Source organism: Ptychodera flava, unplaced genomic scaffold (assembly GCF_041260155.1).
Source record: "Ptychodera flava strain L36383 unplaced genomic scaffold, AS_Pfla_20210202 Scaffold_67__1_contigs__length_642179_pilon, whole genome shotgun sequence".
Lineage (NCBI taxonomy): Eukaryota > Metazoa > Hemichordata > Enteropneusta > Ptychoderidae > Ptychodera > Ptychodera flava.
The window spans coordinates 578,958-603,492 of record NW_027248389.1 but is presented as its reverse complement, the minus strand read 5'-3'; the positions used below and the strand labels follow the sequence as shown (position 1 = coordinate 603,492).

Here is a 24,535-nt window from a genome sequence, read left to right as displayed (position 1 = left end):
GAATAGAACAACAGACATCACATTTCAAATAGTGATTAGCGCGGAGATCACTTTCGAACAGTACACTTTTTTCCTTCCGCATTCTATTATTATGCTCCGCAATATACATATAACTACTGTTGCGGTAGTAATCAATTAATGATGATAAAGTGAGCCAAATCGTCTCGGCGCCGCCCCGGGGAACCGTTATGATAATAATATAGTACTGTTATACTTTATTGCTCAATAGCACACTGAGGGAGTGCAGTGACGTAATGAAAATTACGAAGCTCAAAGGTCTGTAGAAGTTGTATGTGCTGCTGTTAGACGGAGAAAGTAAAGTTAGAGTAAAGATGTGAATGAACTTCTCTATTTCAATCAAATCACCAAAACTAGAGTCACACGAACTTACGGAAGAAAGAAGAATTTCATGATGGGTGCTGTATGTTGGAATTCATCTTCATCTGAGAATTACAATACTTCAAACGTAAATCATTTGCAGGTTTTTCGGAATTGATGACCTTCTACCTAATTTTATTTTTAAGATGTGATTAGAAATTTAAGTTGTGTCAGCCATTTTAAATGAGTCAAAAAAGAGTTAAGAGTTTTGGTATCTAACAAATAATTTTCATATTCAAAATCAGTGTCAAATAGTCCATATGCTCTGAGCTTATGCCTCTGTATTTCACAAGACTGTTTATACACTGTTTATATTTCTTACATAGATTATCGCGAACAGAAGTAGCACTGCATTAGCTCAATATGCTATTTATTTAACCAGACCAATAAGAATTCAACCTTGTGATTACCTTAGTAAATTGTTATCAGTCAAACAGATCTTTGCCAATGCTGTAGCATGGGTTTTATAATGGGACATACTTAGAAACTCCAAGAATAATATATAAAAGGATATACTAACATCATTAAGAGGGTAACATTTGTTCATATTGTCTCTCCATATTTCACATCTATATGTGAAATTAAGCTATCAGCAGGGACTAAGCCCCCCCAAAAAAGCTGTTCAACGGGCGGGATGACTTCAAAGTTGGGTAGGTAGGTCGGATTTTTTTTTTTTTTTTGATTTTTTTTTTGGTTTTTCTTAACAGAACATATAATAAACACTTTTTGTGTGTTTCATGCTTTTCTTAGTCACATAACGTATACTTGATATGTTGTTCAGTACGTTCGTGATTTTTCAATTTTTGTTGACATGGGTTGGTTGTCTCACAACACCTTCTTTGCCTTCACTTCTACAGTCAACCTACAAGTGCCGCCAACTTGTAAATTTCATGAATTTCTCAAAATCATCACAAAACCTATTTTGAAGGCTGATATACCGATTTTTTTTATTTTTGACCTTGACCTAAAACTTGGAGGGGAAAGTGAGAGCTGTTCGTAACTGCCCTCCCACTGGTATACACTGAAATTGTGCATTCCCACTGAATTTTGATGCCCACTGTCCTCAGGTATCTACAATCTGCCCGCTCCACACTCCCCACAACATTCAAGCTCGCCGCTTTCCCCTCCCTCTACGTATTGTCATAGAGAAAGATAGATAGAGTGGCAACGGGTATTGTTTAAGGCGTGAAGCGGTTACGTAACCCCATCCATGTTCGCCTCGCCTCAGGTTGCTCTCGCCTCTCTTTTCCGAAGAGTGCCGACCATGAATCCTTCGGTAATTTTCGGATTTTCGCCAATTGTTAAGCGAAAGTATGTTCGGCAAAGTTTGTGTTGTTGTTGTCGTGTGGTGCTGAGCAGAATTGACGTGCTGGCGAAAACGGGAGTGTTTTGAGCTTCAGGAAAATGAGTTTTACCATTTTAAAAATTCCTCTCATATTTTTATGAATATATAATGAGTGCATTTGAACCTAATTTGAAAGTCTTTTATCGATACTGTCTGGTTTTACTCAATGTTTACGGTCAGTCATACCGTCTTTTACACGTGCGTCAAGGAAGGACATGTTTATGAAACTGCTGGCGTGTTATGTTTGATTGGCGTGAAGCAGTGTTTTCTGGCCTGAGAGCTCACAAAGTTACTATGGTTGCTACGCGACTGGCAGTACGATGCCATCTCGTCGTATTTTTCGCATAATCTCGTGCAATTATCAACCACAAACAAAGCCTCCAAAAGTTTAACACCTTTGAAGCTCATTTTAATATGAAAAGCAATAGTCTACCGAGACGACCATGGAACAAAAGGTATGCAAGTGTTGCCACTCTGTCTATATGTTTCTCTGTGGTATTGTCCGGTGCCCACTGTCAAAAATTTTCTCCCCGTCCGCTGAAAGTAATGAAATTTCTTCCCCCCCCCCCTAGTAAATATCGATATTTTCTCCCCGCCCGCTGATTAGTTTTGAAATCTGCCGCCCGTTGAAAAACTTCGCACGAACACCTTTTTGCACGAACAGATTCGTTGGTGGCACCTGAATCTAACGGTGCTAAATTTCATATGAGCACGGTGCATTCCAACCAAAACTCGCGACTCAGAAACTGACGGGTCAGCCCTGAGGATGTCCGGGGTGACGTCGTCGAGCGATGGAGCGAAATTAGACCATTCGTCCTGTGCCCAAGTCAAACAAATGTCACAAGGTTGACTCCTTGTGCATTCTCGACAATGGAAACACAAATAATGTCCGTCCTGCAGTGAGAACTGCTGTTTACAATCACACGTTCGATAGGAGAAAAGCCATGACGAAAATCGGAACGAGTGATGACTCAAAGAACAATAAAGAATTTTCAAGGAACACTGAAAATAGGAACCCTAGAAATATAGACTGTACAACCACTCAGACGTGAAATAAACGCCGGTGAAACAATACAGTACAGAGTGTCTAAGCTATACGGAACACGTTGCGTAATAGTTTATTTTCCACGGTGTATTAACCCTGCCCTTCACCTTGACCAAATGTTTGTGATGCGCTTCCACCTTTACTCTTCAAATCATAGCCTGTGTCAATCTCACTCAAGTCAATGTCATCGAAAATGTGAAGGTCATTCATCTTACAGACAGATATTCACTGAATAACATCTCCGCGTTTCTTCAGATTCGTAAGATTTTGGGGGAAAAAAAGAAAAATGTGGAGTCGTCCAAATATGGGTCGGTCGGGCCCGTTGAACAGATAATTTTTTTTTCTCGCCTAATGCTACTAAGGAGCTTTCATTGCCTTTAAGGTCACGAAAATTGCTTTGATTTTATCATTTGGAGTGATGAAAAACCCCAGGTAACTGTACTCTCTCACCAAATCAAATCAAGAACCACTCCATTTTAGGTACTAGTTGAGCATAACTCCTTCCATAAGATGGTTACTTTTATTAAACACAATAACTTTAGTTTTCTTTGTGTTAACAGATAATTTTCAATCAGAATAAAACCCACGCAGTTTATCAAGACAGCTTTGCTAGCCAGCTTTTGATTCAGAAATCAATCGAAGATTATCAGCATACATTGGGCAATTTATTTTTACTTGAACCAAAAATACATGGTGTGATCATTTTATTAACTCTTACTGACAGTGCTTCATGAAACCTTTAAAGTTTTGTTATTAGAATTTTAGCTTTGCTGTAAGTGCAGCAGATCTTAACATGTAGGTTGACTGGCATGTTGTGTCCTCTGTCAACTTCTCATTTCATTCTTAAAAGTGCAGCCCAGAAACTTTCAGATTTTACTGGAAGTCACTCTGAAAGGCATAACTTGGATTTGTTCAAAAAATAAGGAAATTACACATTATGCAAATTTTTGAAACTAGTCTTCTCAATTTTGTGAAACATCTGATTTGATAGTGCTGGTCTCACAGCTTTCAAAATTTACATGCAGCTACTTGGGTTTAATTTAATTAGAATAACATTTGCATAAGAAAATTTGATTAAAGTTCTTACCCATATTTTGCTCTTTGACTCATTCAGTAAATTCAAATGATAATGCAATTTGCATTGAAAAGTTTGGAACTACAATGCTCAATTGTGTCAAAACACAGTTTCCCCTAATTGGTCTTACATCTTGGTAAATGCGATATGTTAACTTATAAGGGATGACTTTATGAAGATAAGATAAGATAATTCACACAATATTTGCACAAGCAGAGTTTTTGAGAACTTATTTGGTTCATTTCCTTCAAAAATCTTCTCTCAAACTGTAAGTCTGATAGCAATCATATTTGGTTTGCACTGCCTTCGAGGAATAATCTCATTCAGTTTTGCTCACATGATGACTATTTTAAACAATGCATAATTTCTCAATTTTGGTCAGAAAATTCTTTTGTATGATGACTTTTGCATTTGATGTTACTACCCAGGGATACCCTTGATATTAAATGCAACAAATCAAAATCAGTAATTTTTTTGCTTATTTCTTCATTACTTACATTTCCCTTTAATCAACAATTATTAGTATTTTGGGCCACTTTTTGTCTATTGAGTCCTCACGATACCTTCAATTTGTTTGACTTCTATTATGAATGTTTGTCATGACATGATTCTTTTGAGGTGCTTTGCAGCAATCTATTTATTGCTATTTTCAGTGAAAGTTATGTGGGGGAGGGTATGACAGCTATTTATATCACTTGTTTAGAATAATTTCTTGCAATTGTTGATCTTATGAGCTTGTGCAGTGGGCCGCTAAGGGGCTCAATGATGACCCATTGCATCACTGCTGTATGGTAAGAATTAAATTCTTGACAGTAAAGTCACCACCATTGCAATCCACAATGCTTCTCACAGTCACAGCGTTAATAATTTTTACTTCCATCAAGGTTTGCAGTCGATAAATTTACTAAGTTACTAAGACAACTTTAAAATTTGAAATAGAAACCCATCAATATATTTCCGTTTAGGATGCAACCATCATGACTTGTGTGTCAAGTGTCACCAGGTTTGATAGTGTGAAGTATGCTGGTTTCCAGGCTCAGCAAGCTGCTGTATGAGCCTAAGCATGAGCCTAAACTATGAGTAAACTTGTTCCTTGCCCAATAATGGGGCGCTTCGCTTTGCTGTACAGTTGTCCCTACTGTACACTTAGCAAGCTTGGCCATCAATGCCTCCTGTGATGAAGAAGAGTATCCTAAAACAATTCTTTTTTATCAAATAAAAATACTATGAATGCATTGCCAATCTTACTCTGTGGGATCGAGCTATAGACTCAGCCCTTATGTGATATTATGGTAACCTATTTGTGTTCAGTGATAGAATGCTGAACTTAATAAACAATATGAGTTTTATGTCAATCACTTTGAATGTATATGGTAGCAGAGACAATATTTCATAAATCTGAGATAAACACGCATGGCATTCTTACCACCATCTTACAAGATTAAGGTCAAGGGATGGACACTCAGACAAAATAAGAGACACAAACAGATAAATTGATTGCCAGACAATTGTAATTGAACATACGTAACTAAAATCTTACATGTTGAAAACAGGAAGTATAGACTCATACACTAGGTTACATATACTGATAATCTTAAAGTTTCAATGGTAAAATTTCATGAAACCATTCACTTAAAGTTACGAAGATGACTTCACTTTGATTAAATCAAAGTACGCCAGGTAGCTTTTGGTTGTAATTTGTTCCATAAGATGGATACACACTCAAATGAAAGCAAAGCTGAAGAATTTATGTCAAAGTTTGTTTAGCTTAGTTAAAACTGCTCTCATTTACATAAAACTGGTTAAAAAAACTCTATTTAAATCATGTTTCTAGTTACATTGCAGAGAAAATGTTAGTTTCGTTATCACAAGGAAAAGAAATCATATCACAATATTGTAAACAACCACAAATAAGTGTATGTATGACCTAGTTGAAATATCTTACAATTTCACTCATTTACAGCTATATTGACACATGACTTCTCCTCTAATACACTTATGATTTTTCAGTCTGCTGTTGATTGTATACTTTCAGACCATTTGCCTGTATCATGTTTCGCCTCAAAAAGAGTTTCTTGCTCTACTGTTCTAATCATGTTAAGATGCTCACTGTGAAACTCTCAGTACAGCATATATGTATACAAGGTCTCACATTATCATTGACAAATGTTTATTGTACAACAATTCACTTGTCAACAATAACATTGTAGATTGTCATACACGACACATCAAATTTGCAAAGCTAATACTTTGTATTTTAATACAATTCACCAGAAAAATATATTTTCTAGGACAAAAAAATGAAAATATTACCAAAAGTTCCATTTATTGTTCCAATGCACGCTAATTAGGGCAATCTTAAATCATAACAATTGGTTGTTTTGTGCATGCATATAGCGTAACTTAAGTATTATTTACATAATCATATTTAAAGTGTTTTACATCGGTAAAAGACCCAATCTAATCTGACCCTGAAGGAACTTTTGAATTAGACTTCTAACAGCAAAATTTTTTATACACAACTGAAAGTTTCAAATAAAAGACAGATATACAGATCTGACAATTACATTGCTCCTTACAGAGATTCATGAAGTACCTGGGTGCCAAAAAATAAAAGATATTTATAAATACTGTAAATCCTTCACCAAAAGCAAAAAAAATTTGTCTAAATTCCTCTACTTCTGAAAACATACTTTTCAAACTTCATAAAAGTCACATTATCTACTTTTCTGAACTAAAAAAAGAAAATACAATTTTATTGTAGAAGCAAGATCCCCCCAAAATGACATTCCAAAGATGTATTATCATGAAATTTATGTGTTCATTTAACAATGGTAATAGAGCAATTATACAATTTCAAAAGCAAGGTAATATTCCAGCAAGCTCTCACCCTGATTTTGCCTTTGGTGTATTTGGTGGCCCTTTCTGTCAATAAAGACTCTAAGAACACATTTCTATGGCCAATACAGTGCTGCATTACAGTGTTAGCACAGACCTGTGCTTTACCTCACATCAGTCATAGCATTGCATTTATAGCAGAAATAAGTCACATTTCTACACTAAGATTGCTTGTTTTTGACTTGATTTCCCACATTTGACCGCAAGGCAAGAAATGTATTGGATAAAAAGGTACTTGTCAGTGTCAATTGGGTTAATACCTCAGTCATTTACATACAATGGCCAACACGTTGGCTGAAGTCAATTCTATACATGTAGGGACAGATGAGTGCATGGTTCCCAAATTTCTAAAGGAAAGTACATGCTCCATCTATATAGCATGGGTGCATATATACACAGATAAATGTGATAAGAAATGTATAAACAAATTTCAATCTTAGTTACTATAAAACCATTGTCACAAGGGAGAGCTTTTTGTTTCCACTTTACAGTGGATGTAAAGAGGAGTTACTATTTTTCCTGTAGAGGTGCTAGTGATTTTGTAACAAGATCTATGGCATTACTTTTCCTCAGTGACCTTTGATACTTTTACTAGTATTTGTAATTTAATGAAAACTCATGGCCACCAAGCATCATAATTTGAAATGATATAACTTGATAACATGCACATCAAAAGAATGAATGCATTTATTAAGTGTCACATCACAGTGCTGTGGTAATTCTTTCTTTTTCTGGCCCTCATGTCAGTTGATGTGAAACTAATTACAAATACCTTTACGTTTAGTGCTGGAAACACTGAGATATTGTGAAGAAAGCACAGCATTGCAACCATGGTGATGACTGTACAAAACAAATTGATACATGTATGTTCAATGGGTACAATTGTGTGTTGTCCTTGAACAAACACTGATTGAAAGAACTCTGAATATAGGAGCTCAAGCAAACAATGTTTGATCACATCTGACCTTACTACATGCCTCATATTGATCGCTGCGCACCTCAAAGGATTCAATGCTAACTTGTTGATGATGTAGCATGCTGCTTAGTCATTATCTGATTGAAAGTGACCAATAACCATGTTCAATTTGACAACTTTGGGATTTCAAAATGATTAAATAATACGTTTTACATTGGACAGCCAGATCTTTGAAAATCATGCACCAAAAATAGATAGATTGCATAACAGCTATTTCAATGTATTCATCCAATTCAATGAAGAAAATCATTCTACTTTTTAGTGATTTTCGTTTATCCTGGGAATAAAGTATATGATTGCCATTTGCATGTAAACACAAACATTTTGAGTGAAAATTACATAGGAGAGGCATGTAATAAAAACATTATAGCCCAAACAAGGGACTATATGTACCCTTGAGGTAGGAGACCATTTGCCCTTCTCACGTTGGACAAATGGTCACCGGCTCTCAGGGTTTTAGTCTCTTGTTTGGACTACCATACAAGTAATGATTCAAGATATGAAAATATTTCCTGACGAAACTGTTATGTTAAATTGTTTTGAAAAGAAACAGTCATGCTCACATAAGTAATTTTGTATCTGAGTACTCGAATCTAAAGAACTGATTGAGGGTCTAGTCTGAATGGCTCCGGAAAATATTCATTGGCAATCTTGCAGTCAAATGATCATGTTTAAACACAAATCTCCAGATGATTGTATAGTTTCAAATTTATTCATGTGCTCTTACTTAATTTGTCTCAAGGAGACATTTAAAGTCTGCATCGAAAATTATTGGATTCCTAAAAAGAGTATTTTCTAGTATTAAAGTATAGCTAAATAACTCTCGACAATTCAGTAATTCAATTTGTTCACAAACATTTAATCACAAACAACATAGGCCATTTGTTCTTACAAGCATAGGATGTTAAATTGTATAGTCAAACATACCACAGTAGGCAAGTTGGCTGTAAGTCATTATGAAAGTTATTTTATACTTCAAATCACACTTTTTGCCTCCATCCAAAGAAGACTGGGTATAAAACGGGATAAAGGCAACTGATTGACTTTAAATGTCTCTATCATTTCACACCTTTAGCAGCAAGCTCTTCTTTGACTCTTTTGAGATAATCAGGGTCAGGATAACCAAACCTGTAATCAAAAATTTATAAAAAATCAAAAAAACCAATTTAATTGGTAGAAACAAAGTTCTATTTGTGCCCAATAATTCTGTCTCTCCAGTAAATGGGGCCCAAAAGCAGTTGAACTGGTGGCTTGAACAAGAGGCTTGTAATGCAAAAAGTTGACAGACAACCACCAATGTGATAAGCTTCCCTTCACTGACAGCAAAGCTAAACATTGAGGAACAAATCTGAGTTTCCTACTAACTAATCTCATCTACAGAAGTGCATTTAGTCTAAAATTAGATTTTCAAAAAGTTAAAATGGCTCCCAATCATGGAAGAAGGCCTGAGATTAAAGGGTACAAAAGGAATGCCATATCCTGCTAAATGGTAAGTCGACTCTAGATCTTTTTCTGGATGCAGCGTAATAAGCAATGATGGGTAAAGGTCATCCTAAACTTCTGTGACATATATTGTTCTGTCACTTACCAACATACATTAGCTAAGAAAAATTGAACTTTGAATACGGTTTGGCTGCATACAAGTAGATATGAAAATACCAATAATTACTATGAAGAAGGCCCTGACTTGAGGTGCCTTAAAAAGAGAGAAATAAAGAATGGAGAAACAGCTAAAGTGCACGTATTTTGTAACATAAAGAGTATCCTCTGACCTTAGAAAAATATTAATTGCCCACAAGTAGCACTCTAGCAATGAAATTTGTCCAAAAATCTATATACCGTAGATATACACAAAATAATGCAATGCAATGCATGAATGTGTTGAGTTACATTATGTCTGAAACATATTGATAAGAGGCCTCATGCAGCATTGTTTACCTTGTCTGCACTTTATTGAAGTTAAAAGTTAATTGTTGCAGCTTAAACTAACCTGAAATGCTGGGGACAATTCTGATCAAACCAGATGGACACGAGTCTAATGACAATGACACATATTCAAGATGCTTACATGCATTTAATTTGACTTTAGTTTTCAATGCCAAGTTTGGGAGTCGATTAACTGTGTGATGCAGGTCTGACAATCGGTTGACCTTACCCTGTAGGTCCACCATACATGTTTGTCTTGTGATGGATATCATTCCAAGTCACCATATCTGTTAAACCACTTGTAACTGATCTACCGATTGTGAAAGTGAGTCGGCGGTCAAAGGCAATCTTCAACAGTTTCAAGACTTCCTGACCTTCAGCATTGTTAGGTAGATATGCAGTTCGAGTTGTACCAGTGTACCACTTTCCAGGGTTTGGATGCTCTTCCTGAAATAGTGTGTGAAAATGTTTGATTTGTAGTAACCTGCTGTTTTGTTTCTCATTCGATAATTTTCTGAATTTTTTGCATAGAGGAGTGATTCATTTTTTATAACACCAGACAATTTACTCGACATCAATATCGAAAATTGGGGAATATATTGCTACCATCATCATGTTTAGTTTAAAGCAATAGTCCTACCCCACACATACAAACAAACAAAAACCTACATGGGCTGTATGATTGTGCTGTGCCATATTGTGCCATATACAAAGAGATATATATATATATATATATATATATATATATATATATATATATATATATATATATATATATATATATATATATATATATATATATATATATATATATATATTATATATATATATATATATATATGATCGCTACAGAGAGCACATGTAGCGTGAAACTCTGAGTAACGCCAAGTCCTCCCTTACAAAAAAGTCCTATTGGACTCCAATAGGAATCAGTCTGATAGGATTGTCCAATAGTATTTTGAGACAATGTCCTATGAGACAGTCCCATAGTAGTCCAATAGGAATGCGACACCTGTCCTATGAGACAGTCCCATAGTAGTCCAATAGGAATGCGACACCTGTCCTATGAGACAGTCCCATAGTAGTCCAATAGGAATGCGACACCTGTCCTATGAGACTGTCCCATAGTAGTCCAATAGGAACATTAGACATGTCCTATTAGACAGTCCTATGGTAGTCTAATAATAATATGTCCTATTAGACAGTCCTATGGTAAACCAATTGGAACATTATAACGTTCCATTGAACTCAGCTTGTACATGTGTAGACATTGTTATTGTTGAGAAATGAATTCTGGTCTGGACTAGAATTAAAATGTAAACAATAACAATTTGCATTTTACACATACAGACGCTAAGAAGACAAGCTATATAGCGGGTATTTCAACGTTCATTAGGGAGCAAAGAAGAACTTGCAATGGATATACTTTTGAACAAAGAAACTTTATTTCTATAATCAGAAAGAATGACAGGAAATTGAAGAGAAGTATAAAATATTATACAAAGCTGTATGTAACAATTATCTAATTGGACTATTATAGCTGAGACTACAGAAGCATATTACATATTTCTGCCTTCATGAAATTTTTGAGTTGCAGTTTTATATGGCTCTTGTTTTAGGTGATAAGTTCATTTGATGCTGCTATGTAATGTATCCAAAAGTTATGACACAAAACATTCAATTTTCAGTATCATAATTTTAATAATTCAATAGCCAAATGAGCTCTATCAGCATAGAAAGAATTCAGGTTTCATGATGGCAATACATGAGCAGCAATCATTGAGATATCAACTTCCTGTTTGTTATGTAACAGGGGGTCCAACCCCATTGTTCCATTGCTCCTTTGTCTCACATAAATATCAATGCATTTTGGACCATATGTATCCAATCATTAACTACATTACTACCTTGGCTTTAAACTTCACTCCTGTTTATATTCTTTGTGTGGACTGAAATGCCATAGTCAACAAGCTAGAAGTCACACAATGGGCATACACTGATCATGAGCAGGCAAGTAGACAAAGGACTATTGTAAACCTGGCTATTTCCGTAACTATTCAGTCTTCAAAAGGAAAACACTGACATATAATAATCTGTCCTACCTAACTTTGCTGTACTACAGTGATATAAAAGCTGTACAACACCCGGTTATGCTGCCACACAGTCATTTTTCAGAGCTACAACTGCCTTTTGTCTGTTCTGCAGCGGCCATCTTGTTTTGATGATGCTAGCCCATAATGCACTGCAGCCGCCCAAATGCATTCTGGGCTTAGGTTTTCCAATAGGACAGTCTAATAGGACTTTAGAAAGGTGTACAAAATATGTGTTGATCAGACATAGATAAGATAATGAGGTGATATTGATTCTCATTTATGAATTTGAAGTGCTGGTAGTTGTAATAGTCCTCAGTCTGTGGAAACTCAATGATATTGTAACTGTGTGTTACTTATATGTATGCATGAGCCAGCATGTAAACTTAATTGCTGGGCCTATTTATTGATTTATTTTATTGATTTAAGTGTTTATTTATTTATGTATTTTGCTTGCTTGTATATTTTTTTTCATTTAATTTTAGAAATAGCAAAATGTGACATTTTTACAAACCATGTTTCCTTTAGTACCAGTCCAAAGATTAATTGCAAATTAATTTGCAAAATATTTTGCTCTCAGAGAACGGTAAGAATAATTTTGTCAGAACAACGGCAAAAGCTAATGATTCTGAAAGAATTGAATAAATCCTATTTGAATGTCATTTACAAAAGGATTGTCCTGTAGGACATTCAGAAATTGTACCCATAGGACAAGCATCGTCCCACAAAGTTCCTATTGGAATTTCATTTACAATGGGATTGTCCAATAGGACTTACAATCATCATTCCTATAGGACAAGCCTGGTCCTACACCATTCCTGTGGTACGCCTATTGGACCACTGTCAATCCCATTTGGGTCCTATAGGACTTTTTCGTAAGGAGCTGTGTTCTACTTGTTATCATTTTTTACCGTATAATATATATATATATATATATATATATATATATATATATATATATATTGGCATTAACGCAAAGAAACGACACGGAGGCAAGTGTTTGGCCGAAATCCGGGGTTATGTATGTACCGTCACGGCGGGGGCGTCAAGGCGTCATGGCGGCCTGGACGGCGGTACCAGACTCCTGGCACCGTGCGTCAGGCAACATGCTACCGCGCGCCCACTACAGGCCCATGACAGTACCCCCCTGGAACTTTATTGTGAAAAAGCCATCAAATTAGTGGAATACAATATTCTTTTATTGTGAGCTGCTACCCTGCAGCGAGGCACTTTTTTTTTTTTTTTTTTTTTTTTTGCGGAGGGTGGGTGGGAATTTTGCGATGTGAACTTGAGCGTGGCAGAGATTGAAATGAACGAAATATAGCTTTGAACACACTGATGTGCGCATGGATAATGACGTGGAAAGGGTGATGTAATTTGTTGAGATAACGGTAATCGGGGCGGTTGGTAGATTAGGTTACGTCTCAAATGCATCTAGAAGTGTAAGGTAGGTGACGCATGGTGACCCATACAATAGTCTAAACCCTTCCCCCCGTGTCCCTCCAGACATTAACAATGATTATAGCTATTAAGCCATAATCACCCATTAACGCAAAGAAACGACACGGAGGCAAGTGTTTGGCCGAAATCCGGGGTTATGTATGTACCGTCACGGCGGGGCGTCAAGGCGTCATGGCGGCCTGGACGGCGGTACCAGACTCCTGGCACTGTGCGTCAGGCAACGTGCTACCGGGCGCCCACTACAGGCCCATGACAGTACCCCCCAAATTACGGCAAAGTTGCAGACATGCATGGCCGCAGTGCGGCCGCAATGCAGTCCCCCCCCCCCCCCCCGTGGTGACCATGTGCCACTGGGAAACGTCTCCTTATACATGTTCATTGTTCCTACATTTCGTGTCTCTACAGTTTGTATAGTGATATTACAACGTTGGCATTGTCCACCGCGAACTGAGTCCTATATCGAATTGCTGGCGTGTCGCGAGTGCCTTCGGCACTACGTCGCGTACATTTTAGCATCGGAAATCCCTGCCTGGGTAAGCAGTTCCCGCAGGCATAGGTTCAGTCTTTGTCGCGTAAGCCATGTGCCGTCCGCGAATTGGAACGCCGGTTCTTCAGGGCACATGTATCCGCGGTTCCCGGTATATTTCCAATAGGAGCGGACCGCACACACAGAGGTCCCGGTCGGAGCAATACGGATGGTGTGCCCACGCGCGTACGGGTCAGTCTTTGATGACTTTATCCTGATTTCGATCACGTCCGTTAACACAATGTCCCGGGCGAGTAATGTGGCGTTTACGTCGAATTCCGTAGGTGATCGAGCGGTGAACTCGCTTACCCTCAGAAAGCCGTAGAATGCCAGCGTGAAGCTTGCCCATACCATGAGCTTGTCGTTGCTGCACATGTCGGCATGCTGACGCAGGCATTCCTTGAGGCGACGGAGCAGGTCAATGGTGATTGGTAGTCGTGGCCGGCGCACTTCTCCATGCTTCTCCTGATCCCTTGCAGTGTTCGTTGCAGGAGAGCGTGCGTTGTTACGTTGTCGGCATACCCGCGCTCAACGTGGTGATGCATCACCCCGGCTAGGTACACCTTAATGGTTCGATATGCTAGTCCTCGATTTGCCAGGTTCGTAACGAAGAGTATGGCTGTCCTGATCGTGACAGGTAAGGTTGCTAGTCCGTGTGACGAGCAGAAATCCATGTAACACTTTTGTCCTACCTGGTATGTGCGTCGCGTGTTCCCGGCCACACTGTTATGGATGTAGGCAGTTGCTAGTTCCGTCAGTTGTTGTGTAGCAAGCGGGATGGACATAGTCGCGTTGGTACAGGTGTGTGGCCGGCATCCGCTTCGGGCACCAATGCTCGGAACCTCTCCATCTGTAAACGAGAAAGTGCCCCCCTGGAACTTTATTGTGAAAAAGCCATCAAATTAGTGGAATACAATAGTCTTTTATTGTGAGCTGCTACCCTGCAGCGAGGCACTTTTTTTTTTTTTTTTTTTTTTTTTTTTTTGGCGGAGGGTGGGTGGGAATTTTGCGATGTGAACTTGAGCGTGGCAGAGATTGAAATGGACGAAATATAGCTTTGAACACACTGATGTGCGCATGGATAATGACGTGGAAAGGGTGATGTAATTTGTTGAGATAACGGTAATCGGGGCGGTTGGTAGATTAGGTTACGTCTCAAATGCATCTAGAAGTGTAAGGTAGGTGACGCATGGTGACCCATACAATAGTCTAAACCCTTCCCCCCGTGTCCCTCCAGACATTAACAATGATTATAGCTATTAAGCCATAATCACCCATTAACGCAAAGAAAACGACACGGAGGCAAGTGTTTGGCCGAAATCCGGGGTTATGTATGTACCGTCACGGCGGGGGCGTCAAGGCGTCATGGCGGCCTGGACGGCGGTACCAGACTCCTGGCACTGTGCGTCAGGCAACGTGCTACCGGGCGCCCACTACAGGCCCATGACAGTACCCCCCAAATTACGGCAAAGTTGCAGACATGCATGGCCGCAGTGCGGCCGCAATGCAGTCCCCCCCCCCCCCCCCGTGGTGACCATGTGCCACTGGGAAACGTCTCCTTATACATGTTCATTGTTCCTACATTTCGTGTCTCTACAGTTTGTATAGTGATATTACAACGTTGGCATTGTCCACCGCGAACTGAGTCCTATATCGAATTGCTGGCGTGTCGCGAGTGCCTTCGGCACTACGTCGCGTACATTTTAGCATCGGAAATCCCTGCCTGGGTAAGCAGTTCCCGCAGGCATAGGTTCAGTCTTTGTCGCGTAAGCAATGTGCCGTCCGCGAATTGGAACGCCGGTTCTTCAGGGCACATGTATCCGCGGTTCCCGGTATATTTCCAATAGGAGCGGACCGCACACACAGAGGTCCCGGTCGGAGCAATACGGATGGTGTGCCCACGCGCGTACGGGTCAGTCTTTGATGACTTTATCCTGATTTCGATCACGTCCGTTAACACAATGTCCCGGGCGAGTAATGTGGCGTTTACGTCGAATTCCGTAGGTGATCGAGCGGTGAACTCGCTTACCCTCAGAAAGCCGTAGAATGCCAGCGTGAAGCTTGCCCATACCATGAGCTTGTCGTTGCTGCACATGTCGGCACGCTGACGCAGGCATTCCTTGAGGCGACGGAGCAGGTCAATGGTGATTGGTAGTCGTGGCCGGCGCACTTCTCCAATGCTTCTCCTGATCCCTTGCAGTGTTCGTTGCAGGAGAGCGTGCGTTGTTACGTTGTCGGCATACCCGCGCTCAACGTGGTGATGCATCACCCCGGCTAGGTACACCTTAATGGTTCGATATGCTAGTCCTCTATTTGCCAGGTCGTAACGAAGAGTATGGCTGTCCTGATCGTGACAGGTAAGGTTGCTAGTCCGTGTGACGAGCAGAAATCCATGTAACACTTTTGTCCTACCTGGTATGTGCGTCGCGTGTTCCCGGCCACACTGTTATGGATGTAGGCAGTTGCTAGTTCCGTCAGTTGTTGTGTAGCAAGCGGGATGGACATAGTCGCGTTGGTACAGGTGTGTGGCCGGCATCCGCTTCGGGCACCAATGCTCGGAACCTCTCCATCTGTAAACGAGAAAGTGCCCCCCTGGAACTTTATTGTGAAAAAGCCATCAAATTAGTGGAATACAATAGTCTTTTATTGTGAGCTGCTCCCCTGCAGCGAGGCACTTTTTTTTTTTTTTTTTTTTTTTTTTTTGCGGAGGGTGGGTGGGAATTTTGCGATGTGAACTTGAGCGTGGCAGAGGTTGAAATGGACGAAATATAGCTTTGAACACACTGATGTGCGCATGGATAATGACGTGGAAAGGGTGATGTAATTTGTTGAGATAACGGTAATCGGGGCGGTTGGTAGATTAGGTTACGTCTCAAATGCATCTAGAAGTGTAAGGTAGGTGACGCATGGTGACCCATACAATAGTCTAAACCCTTCCCCCCGTGTCCCTCCAGACATTAACAATGATTATAGCTATTAAGCCATAATCACCCATTAACGCAAAGAAACGACACGGAGGCAAGTGTTTGGCCGAAATCCGGGGTTATGTATGTACCGTCACGGCGGGGGCGTCAAGGCGTCATGGCGGCCTGGACGGCGGTACCAGACTCCTGGCACTGTGCGTCAGGCAACGTGCTACCGGGCGCCCACTACAGGCCCATGACAGTACCCCCCAAATTACGGCAAAGTTGCAGACATGCATGGCCGCAGTGCGGCCGCAATGCAGTCCCCCCCCCCCCCCCCCCCCCGTGGTGACCATGTGCCACTGGGAAACGTCTCCTTATACATGTTCATTGTTCCTACATTTCGTGTCTCTACAGTTTGTATAGTGATATTACAACGTTGGCATTGTCCACCGCGAACTGAGTCCTATATCGAATTGCTGGCGTGTCGCGAGTGCCTTCGGCACTACGTCAAGGTCTCCCGTGGCGTCTTGATGTAGATCTGGTAGGCGTCACTCCGCCATCTGCCCAGTGTCTTTATGAGCCAGTCAGGCAAGCCGGCTTCGGCAGCAGTTGTGGCACTGCACCACTGCGGAAACTATGTGTCGCGTACATTTTAGCATCGGAAATCCCTGCCTGGGTAAGCAGTTCCCGCAGGCATAGGTTCAGTCTTTGTCGCGTAAGCCATGTGCCGTCCGCGAATTGGAACGCCGGTTCTTCAGGGCACATGTATCCGCGGTTCCCGGTATATTTCCAATAGGAGCGGACCGCACACACAGAGGTCCCGGTCGGAGCAATACGGATGGTGTGCCCACGCGCGTACGGGTCAGTCTTTGATGACTTTATCCTGATTTCGATCACGTCCGTTAACACAATGTCCCGGGCGAGTAATGTGGCGTTTACGTCGAATTCCGTAGGTGATCGAGCGGTGAACTCGCTTACCCTCAGAAAGCCGTAGAATGCCAGCGTGAAGCTTGCCCATACCATGAGCTTGTCGTTGCTGCACATGTCGGCACGCTGACGCAGGCATTCCTTGAGGCGACGGAGCAGGTCAATGGTGATTGGTAGTCGTGGCCGGCGCACTTCTCCAATGCTTCTCCTGATCCCTTGCAGTGTTCGTTGCAGGAGAGCGTGCGTTGTTACGTTGTCGGCATACCCGCGCTCAACGTGGTGATGCATCACCCCGGCTAGGTACACCTTAATGGTTCGATATGCTAGTCCTCGATTTGCCAGGTTCGTAACGAAGAGTATGGCTGTCCTGATCGTGACAGGTAAGGTTGCTAGTCCGTGTGACGAGCAGAAATCCATGTAACACTTTTGTCCTACCTGGTATGTGCGTCGCGTGTTCCCGGCCACACTGTTATGGATGTAGGCAGTTGCTAGTTCCGTCAGTTGTTGTGTAGCAAGCGGGATGGACATAGTCGCGTTGGTACAGGTGTGTGGCCGGCATCCGCTTCGGGCACCAATGCTCGGAACCTCTCCATCTGTAAACGAGAAAGTGCCCCCCTGGAACTTTATTGTGAAAAAAGCCATCAAATTAGTGGAATACAATATTCTTTTATTGTGAGCTGCTACCCTGCAGCGAGGCACTTTTTTTTTTTTTTTTTTTTCTTTTTTGCGGAGGGTGGGCGGGAATTTTGCGATGTGAACTTGAGCGTGGCAGAGGTTGAAATGGACGAAATATAGCTTTGAACACACTGATGTGCGCATGGATAATGACGTGGAAAGGGTGATGTAATTTGTTGAGATAACGGTAATCGGGGCGGTTGGTAGATTAGGTTACGTCTCAAATGCATCTAGAAGTGTAAGGTAGGTGACGCATGGTGACCCATACAATAGTCTAAACCCTTCCCCCCGTGTCCCTCCAGACATTAACAATGATTATAGCTATTAGCCATAATCACCCATTAACGCAAAGAAACGACACGGAGGCAAGTGTTTGGCCGAAATCCGGGGTTATGTATGTACCGTCACGGCGGGGGCGTCAAGGCGTCATGGCGGCCTGGACGGCGGTACCAGACTCCTGGCACTGTGCGTCAGGCAACGTGCTACCGGGCGCCCACTACAGGCCCATGACAGTACCCCCCAAATTACGGCAAAGTTGCAGACATGCATGGCCGCAGTGCGGCCGCAATGCAGTCCCCCCCCCCCCCCCCCCCCCCCCCGTGGTGACCATGTGCCACTGGGAAACGTCTCCTTATACATGTTCATTGTTCCTACATTTCGTGTCTCTACAGTTTGTATAGTGATATTACAACGTTGGCATTGTCCACCGCGAACTGAGTCCTATATCGAATTGCTGGCGTGTCGCGAGTGCCTTCGGCACTACGTCAAGGGTCTCCCGTGGCGTCTTGATGTAGATCTGGTAGGCGTCACTCCGCCATCTGCCCAGTGTCTTTATGAGCCAGTCAGGCAAGCCGGCTTCGGCAGCAGTTGTGGCACTGCACCACTGCGGAAACTATGTGTCGCGTACATTTTAGCATCGAAATCCCTGCCTGGGTAAGCAGTTCCCGCAGGCATAGGTTCAGTCTTTGTCGCGTAAGCAATGTGCCGTCCGCGAATTGGAACGCCGGTTCTTCAGGGCACATGTATCCGCGGTTCCCGGTATATTTCCAATAGGAGCGGACCGCACACACAGAGGTCCCGGTCGGAGCAATACGGATGGTGTGCCCACGCGCGTACGGGTCAGTCTTTGATGACTTTATCCTGATTTCGATCACGTCCGTTAACACAATGTCCCGGGCGAGTAATGTGGCGTTTACGTCGAATTCCGTAGGTGATCGAGCGGTGAACTCGCTTACCCTCAGAAAGCCGTAGAATGCCAGCGTGAAGCTTGCCCATACCATGAGCTTGTCGTTGCTGCACATGTCGGCATGCTGACGCAGGCATTCCTTGAGGCGACGGAGCAGGTCAATGGTGATTGGTAGTCGTGGCCGGCGCACTTCTCCAATGCTTCTCCTGATCCCTTGCAGTGTTCGTTGCAGGGAGAGCGTGCGTTGTTACGTTGTCGGCATACCCGCGCTCAACGTGGTGATGCATCACCCCGGCTAGGTACACCTTAATGGTTCGATATGCTAGTCCTCGATTTGCCAGGTTCGTAACGAAGAGTATGGCTGTCCTGATCGTGACAGGTAAGGTTGCTAGTCCGTGTGACGAGCAGAAATCCATGTAACACTTTTGTCCTACCTGGTATGTGCGTCGCGTGTTCCCGGCCACACTGTTATGGATGTAGGCAGTTGCTAGTTCCGTCAGTTGTTGTGTAGCAAGCGGGATGGACATAGTCGCGTTGGTACAGGTGTGTGGCCGGCATCCGCTTCGGGCACCAATGCTCGGAACCTCTCCATCTGTAAACGAGAAAGTGCATCAGCAATTGAGTTATCAATTCCACTGACGTGGGCGATCATGACATGGAAATTTCCTTTGGCTGCCTCATAAAGATGCTCCTTACTAGTTGCATGATGTCAGGGCATCTTGTAGTGCCTTTTTTCCAGATGTGCACGACGGTTTGATTGACGCAATGAAACAGCACTCGGCGGCCATGCCAACGATGCCCCCAAATTGAACAAACGACTAGTATTGGGTACATCTCCTTCCATTCGATTGAGGCTTGGAGAGAGTCAGGCCATGCAACGGTGAACCAATGCCCAGCGTGGTAGCCACCGGAGCCTACAGTGCCCGAGGCGTCGGTGTAGAGGTCAAGGTCGCGAGAGAGGGTCCACTTTGTATCGAGGAATGAGGCCGTGCCGTTCCATGTCGGTAGGAAGTCGCACCACCATTTCGCGTCAAGGCGGAAAGCGTCAGATAGTGTGATCGTGTCGCGCAACTTGCGTACGGTTGTGCTTAAGTCAATCATGCGGCGGAGGAAGATGCGACCGGCGGGAATGCACTTGCATGCAAAACTGAGGTGCCGATGAGGGATAGCAACTCCCGTTTAGTGCATGAGTGTCGGTGGAGCCAAGTGGGAAGTGTTTGAAGCAGGTCCTGTAGCTTGTCGTCGGGTAAGCATAGTGTCATTGTAAGTGTGTCCAACGTGATGCCAAGGAACGTCATGGTGGGTGATGGGCCTTTGACTTTTTCTGGGGCGATGGGTATCGCGAGGTCGCGGCATGTGTTGAGCATGGTGTCGAGGAGGTACTGGCATCGCGGAGAGTTGGGGGGCCAGCGCCAAAGTAGTAGTCCAGGTAGTGCAGTAAGTCCTGAGTGTTTGCTCTGTTTTTGACGATCCAGAGGAGTGTTTCGGCAAGGCGGTTGAATAAGAACGGTGCAGAGCGAAGGCCAAAGGGGAGCACAAGATCGAAGAAGAACAGTCCTTGTCATTTAAAGCCGAGGAGGTGCCAGTCCGCTTTCCGTACCGGGCACAGTCGGAACGCGTGCTTAATGTCCACTTTTGTGATGAGTTCACATTGGCCAAGTCTCTGTAATATGCGACGGCATTGTCAACGCGGGAGTAGGTGAGGGTGTAGTCTTCCTTGTTGATGTAGTGGTTGACACTATCATTTCGTGGTTGGGATATGTCCATTATTATGCGGTGGCCGCCTGATTTTTTAGGCCGAGGTCCAAGCGAGTTTACAACGAAGTTTGGCAGAGGTGGCACGGCAAATGGGCCAACTGTGTGGCTGAGATGCAGTTCTTTTGTTATGGCAGAGATGACGGCATCAGGATCGATCATTGCTGACTGGGCGTTGCGAGTGTAGCGTGGTGCGCGGCTTCCACTGAAGCCGATGTCGGCAACATAAGTGAGGTCGTGGATGAGACTGGTTGTGAATTGTTTGTGCGGTTGGTCGTACAGGGCAGCTGAGAGCTTAGTGAGGTTGATTGGCGTTGTCGGCTGTACGGGAGCGTTGCGATTGTCGCTGTGTGGACGGTCGCTCCCTCGAAAGGGCTGGGGGTCTCTGATTTGATGCGTTGGTGGTGTTGCTGAGCACCGTGGTCAGTCGCGTTACACACGGAGCACTTGTGTAGTCTGCCATAGTTACAGGGTGTCTTGCATGTGCCTCGGTTGAAAGAACGACAAACCGGAGGTTGGTCAGACTGTTTCTTGTTCGCTGGGCTCTCCCAGTAGAACGGGTTGGTGGTGCTGCTGCGTCGGTTTGGGCAATCAGTCTTCACATGACCATGTTGGCCACAGCCGAAGCAGGAAGGACGCAGGAGGTGTGGCTGGTTTTGGAAGTACTGGAAGTTGAGGTCTTGGTTTGGCTGGCTCCAGTTGGCCCTATCTGGGTAGCGGGAAGCGTTGAGGCGGAAGTGTTTGTCATAGGCTAGCCAGGCCTCCGGCTTGTAGGCAGCAGCTTTGGAGGCGAGGAAACGAAGGTAGTTGGCCATGGGATCGCCAAATGTGAGTAGTAGAATGTACGATAGGAGGAAAGACGAGGAAGCACTGTAACCAGGTGTCAAAGTTGTCGATGGCTTTCCGCTTCACCTCGGTTGTGAACGTGGCGACGCCACAGTTGTCTGGGTCAAAAGCTACTTGTGTCTTGGTAGCCTGGGATGAGTTGGGGGCTAGGGCATCAGGGTGCAAGTCACCAAATTCGATGAACTTACCGAGGTTAGCCAAGGCGTTGAGTGTTGACTGGTCGACGTACGGCAGGAGCAGGTCGGCTGGGGGTATTGCTGCTGAAGTATTGCCCGTTGGTCCGGCTCTAGGCGGTGGGCGCCATGGCGTTGCGTTGTGACCAGCTGGCTGGGCGAGTTGACTGTAGGGCGCGGCCATATTGCTCGTGTTGTTGTTATGAGGTGCGCCGCTAGCGGGGGAGTTATCCCGGATGTGTGCAGCGCCACCGCTGGTGGTCAAGGCGGGTGGGGTAGCTGTGATGGTGGGTGGGTATTCATTAACGTGATTAGCGGAATGATTACTTGGGTTGCCTTGGGTAGGTAGCGAGCTGGACGGAGCGGTGAGCGTCGCCGGCCCAGCGACGACGACTGAGGCAGGTGATAGTGCACCAACGGCTGTATCAGTTGGCTGGACTTGCAAGTTGGACGTCGGGATGGGCGCCGTTGCTGTGTCGTTGCTGGTATCTGGCTGCCGTAGTTCACGTCGGATTGAGTCAATGGCGCTTGCAATGCCGGTTTCTATCAGTTTGGCGATGTGGTCTGATATACTTGGGTCGGCTGTCGCTGCGGCTGTTGTCGGCATGTCGACGGCAGGGTTGGTTGGTGTGGTTTCCGTCGGTACTGGCTGGAGTAGGAATTTGTCGAGGTGTGCTGGGCGTCGCGCTTTGTCCTCGTCGATGTACGGGTGGCCGCCCGGCGCAGGCGCGGCCCTTGGTTTTCTTCGATTTTGGCATGGCGAATTTTGCGATGTGAACTTGAGCGTGGCAGAGATTGAAATGGACGAAATATAGCTTTGAACACACTGATGTGCGCATGGATAATGACGTGGAAAGGGTGATGTAATTTGTTGAGATAACGGTAATCGGGGCGGTTGGTAGATTAGGTTACGTCTCAAATGCATCTAGAAGTGTAAGGTAGGTGACGCATGGTGACCCATACAATAGTCTAAACCCTTCCCCCGTGTCCTCCAGACGTTAACAATGATTATAGCAAGCCATAATCACCCACTAACAAGTCATGTGGATCCGATTGTCAGTGACAACATGACAACATTTTTCTCTATGTTACCAATATCAGTCATTGCAAGTTACCAATTCATTAGAAAACACTGTTGTTGTGATATCAGTATATACTGTGGAAATGTCTCAACAAAAGTCCAAACTTACCTTTTGATATCCTGATGGAAAGTAGTATGTGATTATGATGCTGCCACATTTTGAAAACCCTGGAAGACTTAGAATTTTTTCCACTCTATGAGTCATTTTTCCTTCAGGCATGTCTCCTATTAGCACACCGAATATCTGTTTGCAGACTGGACAGGTTTGACCTCTGATCTTCTCCGATTGATCAATGCAAGCTTTACAGAATGTATGCTTGCATGCTAATTCCTTTGGGTCTTCAATATCATCAACGCAGATAGAACATATGTTTTCTGTTAGATCCTTACTTCTGTCAGTTTTATCATCAGTGCCAGATGTCCTTGGACTTGACTTGGGGATGGCCCCATGACTGTTACAGCTGCCTTTGGAAGATGAATCAAACAGTCCACCGGTAGCTTCAGAGTTAAGTTTTTCTGTATGCATAGCCTGTCCTTTACTAAACTGTTTTATGTCAGGTTTATTCAAACCTGCACCTTTTTCCTTTTTCCGTCCCCCATGACAAGCTTGGGAAATGTTTACACAAGGTGATTGCAGAATGTCTCTGTGGCAAACTTCACCTCACTTGCCTCACCTAATATTTTGACTTGCTCATTGCTATCAATTATATGAATTTTGTCATTGGTGGCTTGGGTTGCTTTGATAGCTTGACTGATTCTTGTAGGAAATAGGTCTTTTCCCTTTAAGTCTATCTCCTTGGATATCATCTTGGTATGAAGGCTTTGCACAAATGAAACAAACACTTCATATGCATCTTCTACGTTTTGCTCAGTGCATTGGCCATTACCCTTTGTTGGTTTTATGACAACATCATGACCCTCCTTCCATTCAAATTTTACATGATTTTTCTTTTCAATACTTCTCAGACTTTCTCTATGGACATGGAAAATAAAAGTTAACATATCTTCCCCTACTGTAGCTTTTTTGGTTGCTTTATCAATTTCACATTTTGGACTATTAGATACATCATTATGTTTCTCATAGTCCAAATTTTTGTCCCGATCCCATAATTCAGGGGCATTATTCTGATGAAATTGAACCATAGCTTCATTTGAATTTACAGGTTTCATATTTTTGGATGAAACATCAATATTTCTATTATTACCACTCACATTGCTGCTGCTGTCCTTCATGATTTTAAGTTTAGCTTCACCTGAGCCAAAGAC

At 43.1% G+C, this 24,535-nt stretch overlaps 2 protein-coding genes across 2 annotated transcripts; both read right to left on the bottom strand.

The window, feature by feature from the left end:
* Window positions 1-7,984: 7,984 nt before the first annotated feature.
* Window positions 7,985-24,196, bottom strand: LOC139128760 (E3 ubiquitin-protein ligase DTX3L-like). The gene is made up of 3 exons (XM_070694487.1): window positions 23,379-24,196; window positions 9,873-10,090; window positions 7,985-8,845 (listed from the first exon to the last, which is right to left on the bottom strand). The coding sequence occupies exons 1-3, from the start codon at window positions 23,793-23,795 to the stop codon at window positions 8,776-8,778; spliced, it is 705 nt and encodes a 234-aa protein (XP_070550588.1). The 5' UTR covers window positions 23,796-24,196; the 3' UTR covers window positions 7,985-8,775.
* LOC139128757 (mucin-7-like) lies at window positions 19,573-22,795 on the bottom strand. The gene is made up of 2 exons (XM_070694483.1): window positions 22,204-22,795; window positions 19,573-20,006 (listed from the first exon to the last, which is right to left on the bottom strand). Exons 1-2 carry the CDS (start codon window positions 22,793-22,795, stop codon window positions 19,573-19,575), a joined length of 1,026 nt encoding a protein of 341 aa, XP_070550584.1.
* Window positions 24,197-24,535: the final 339 nt, after the last annotated feature.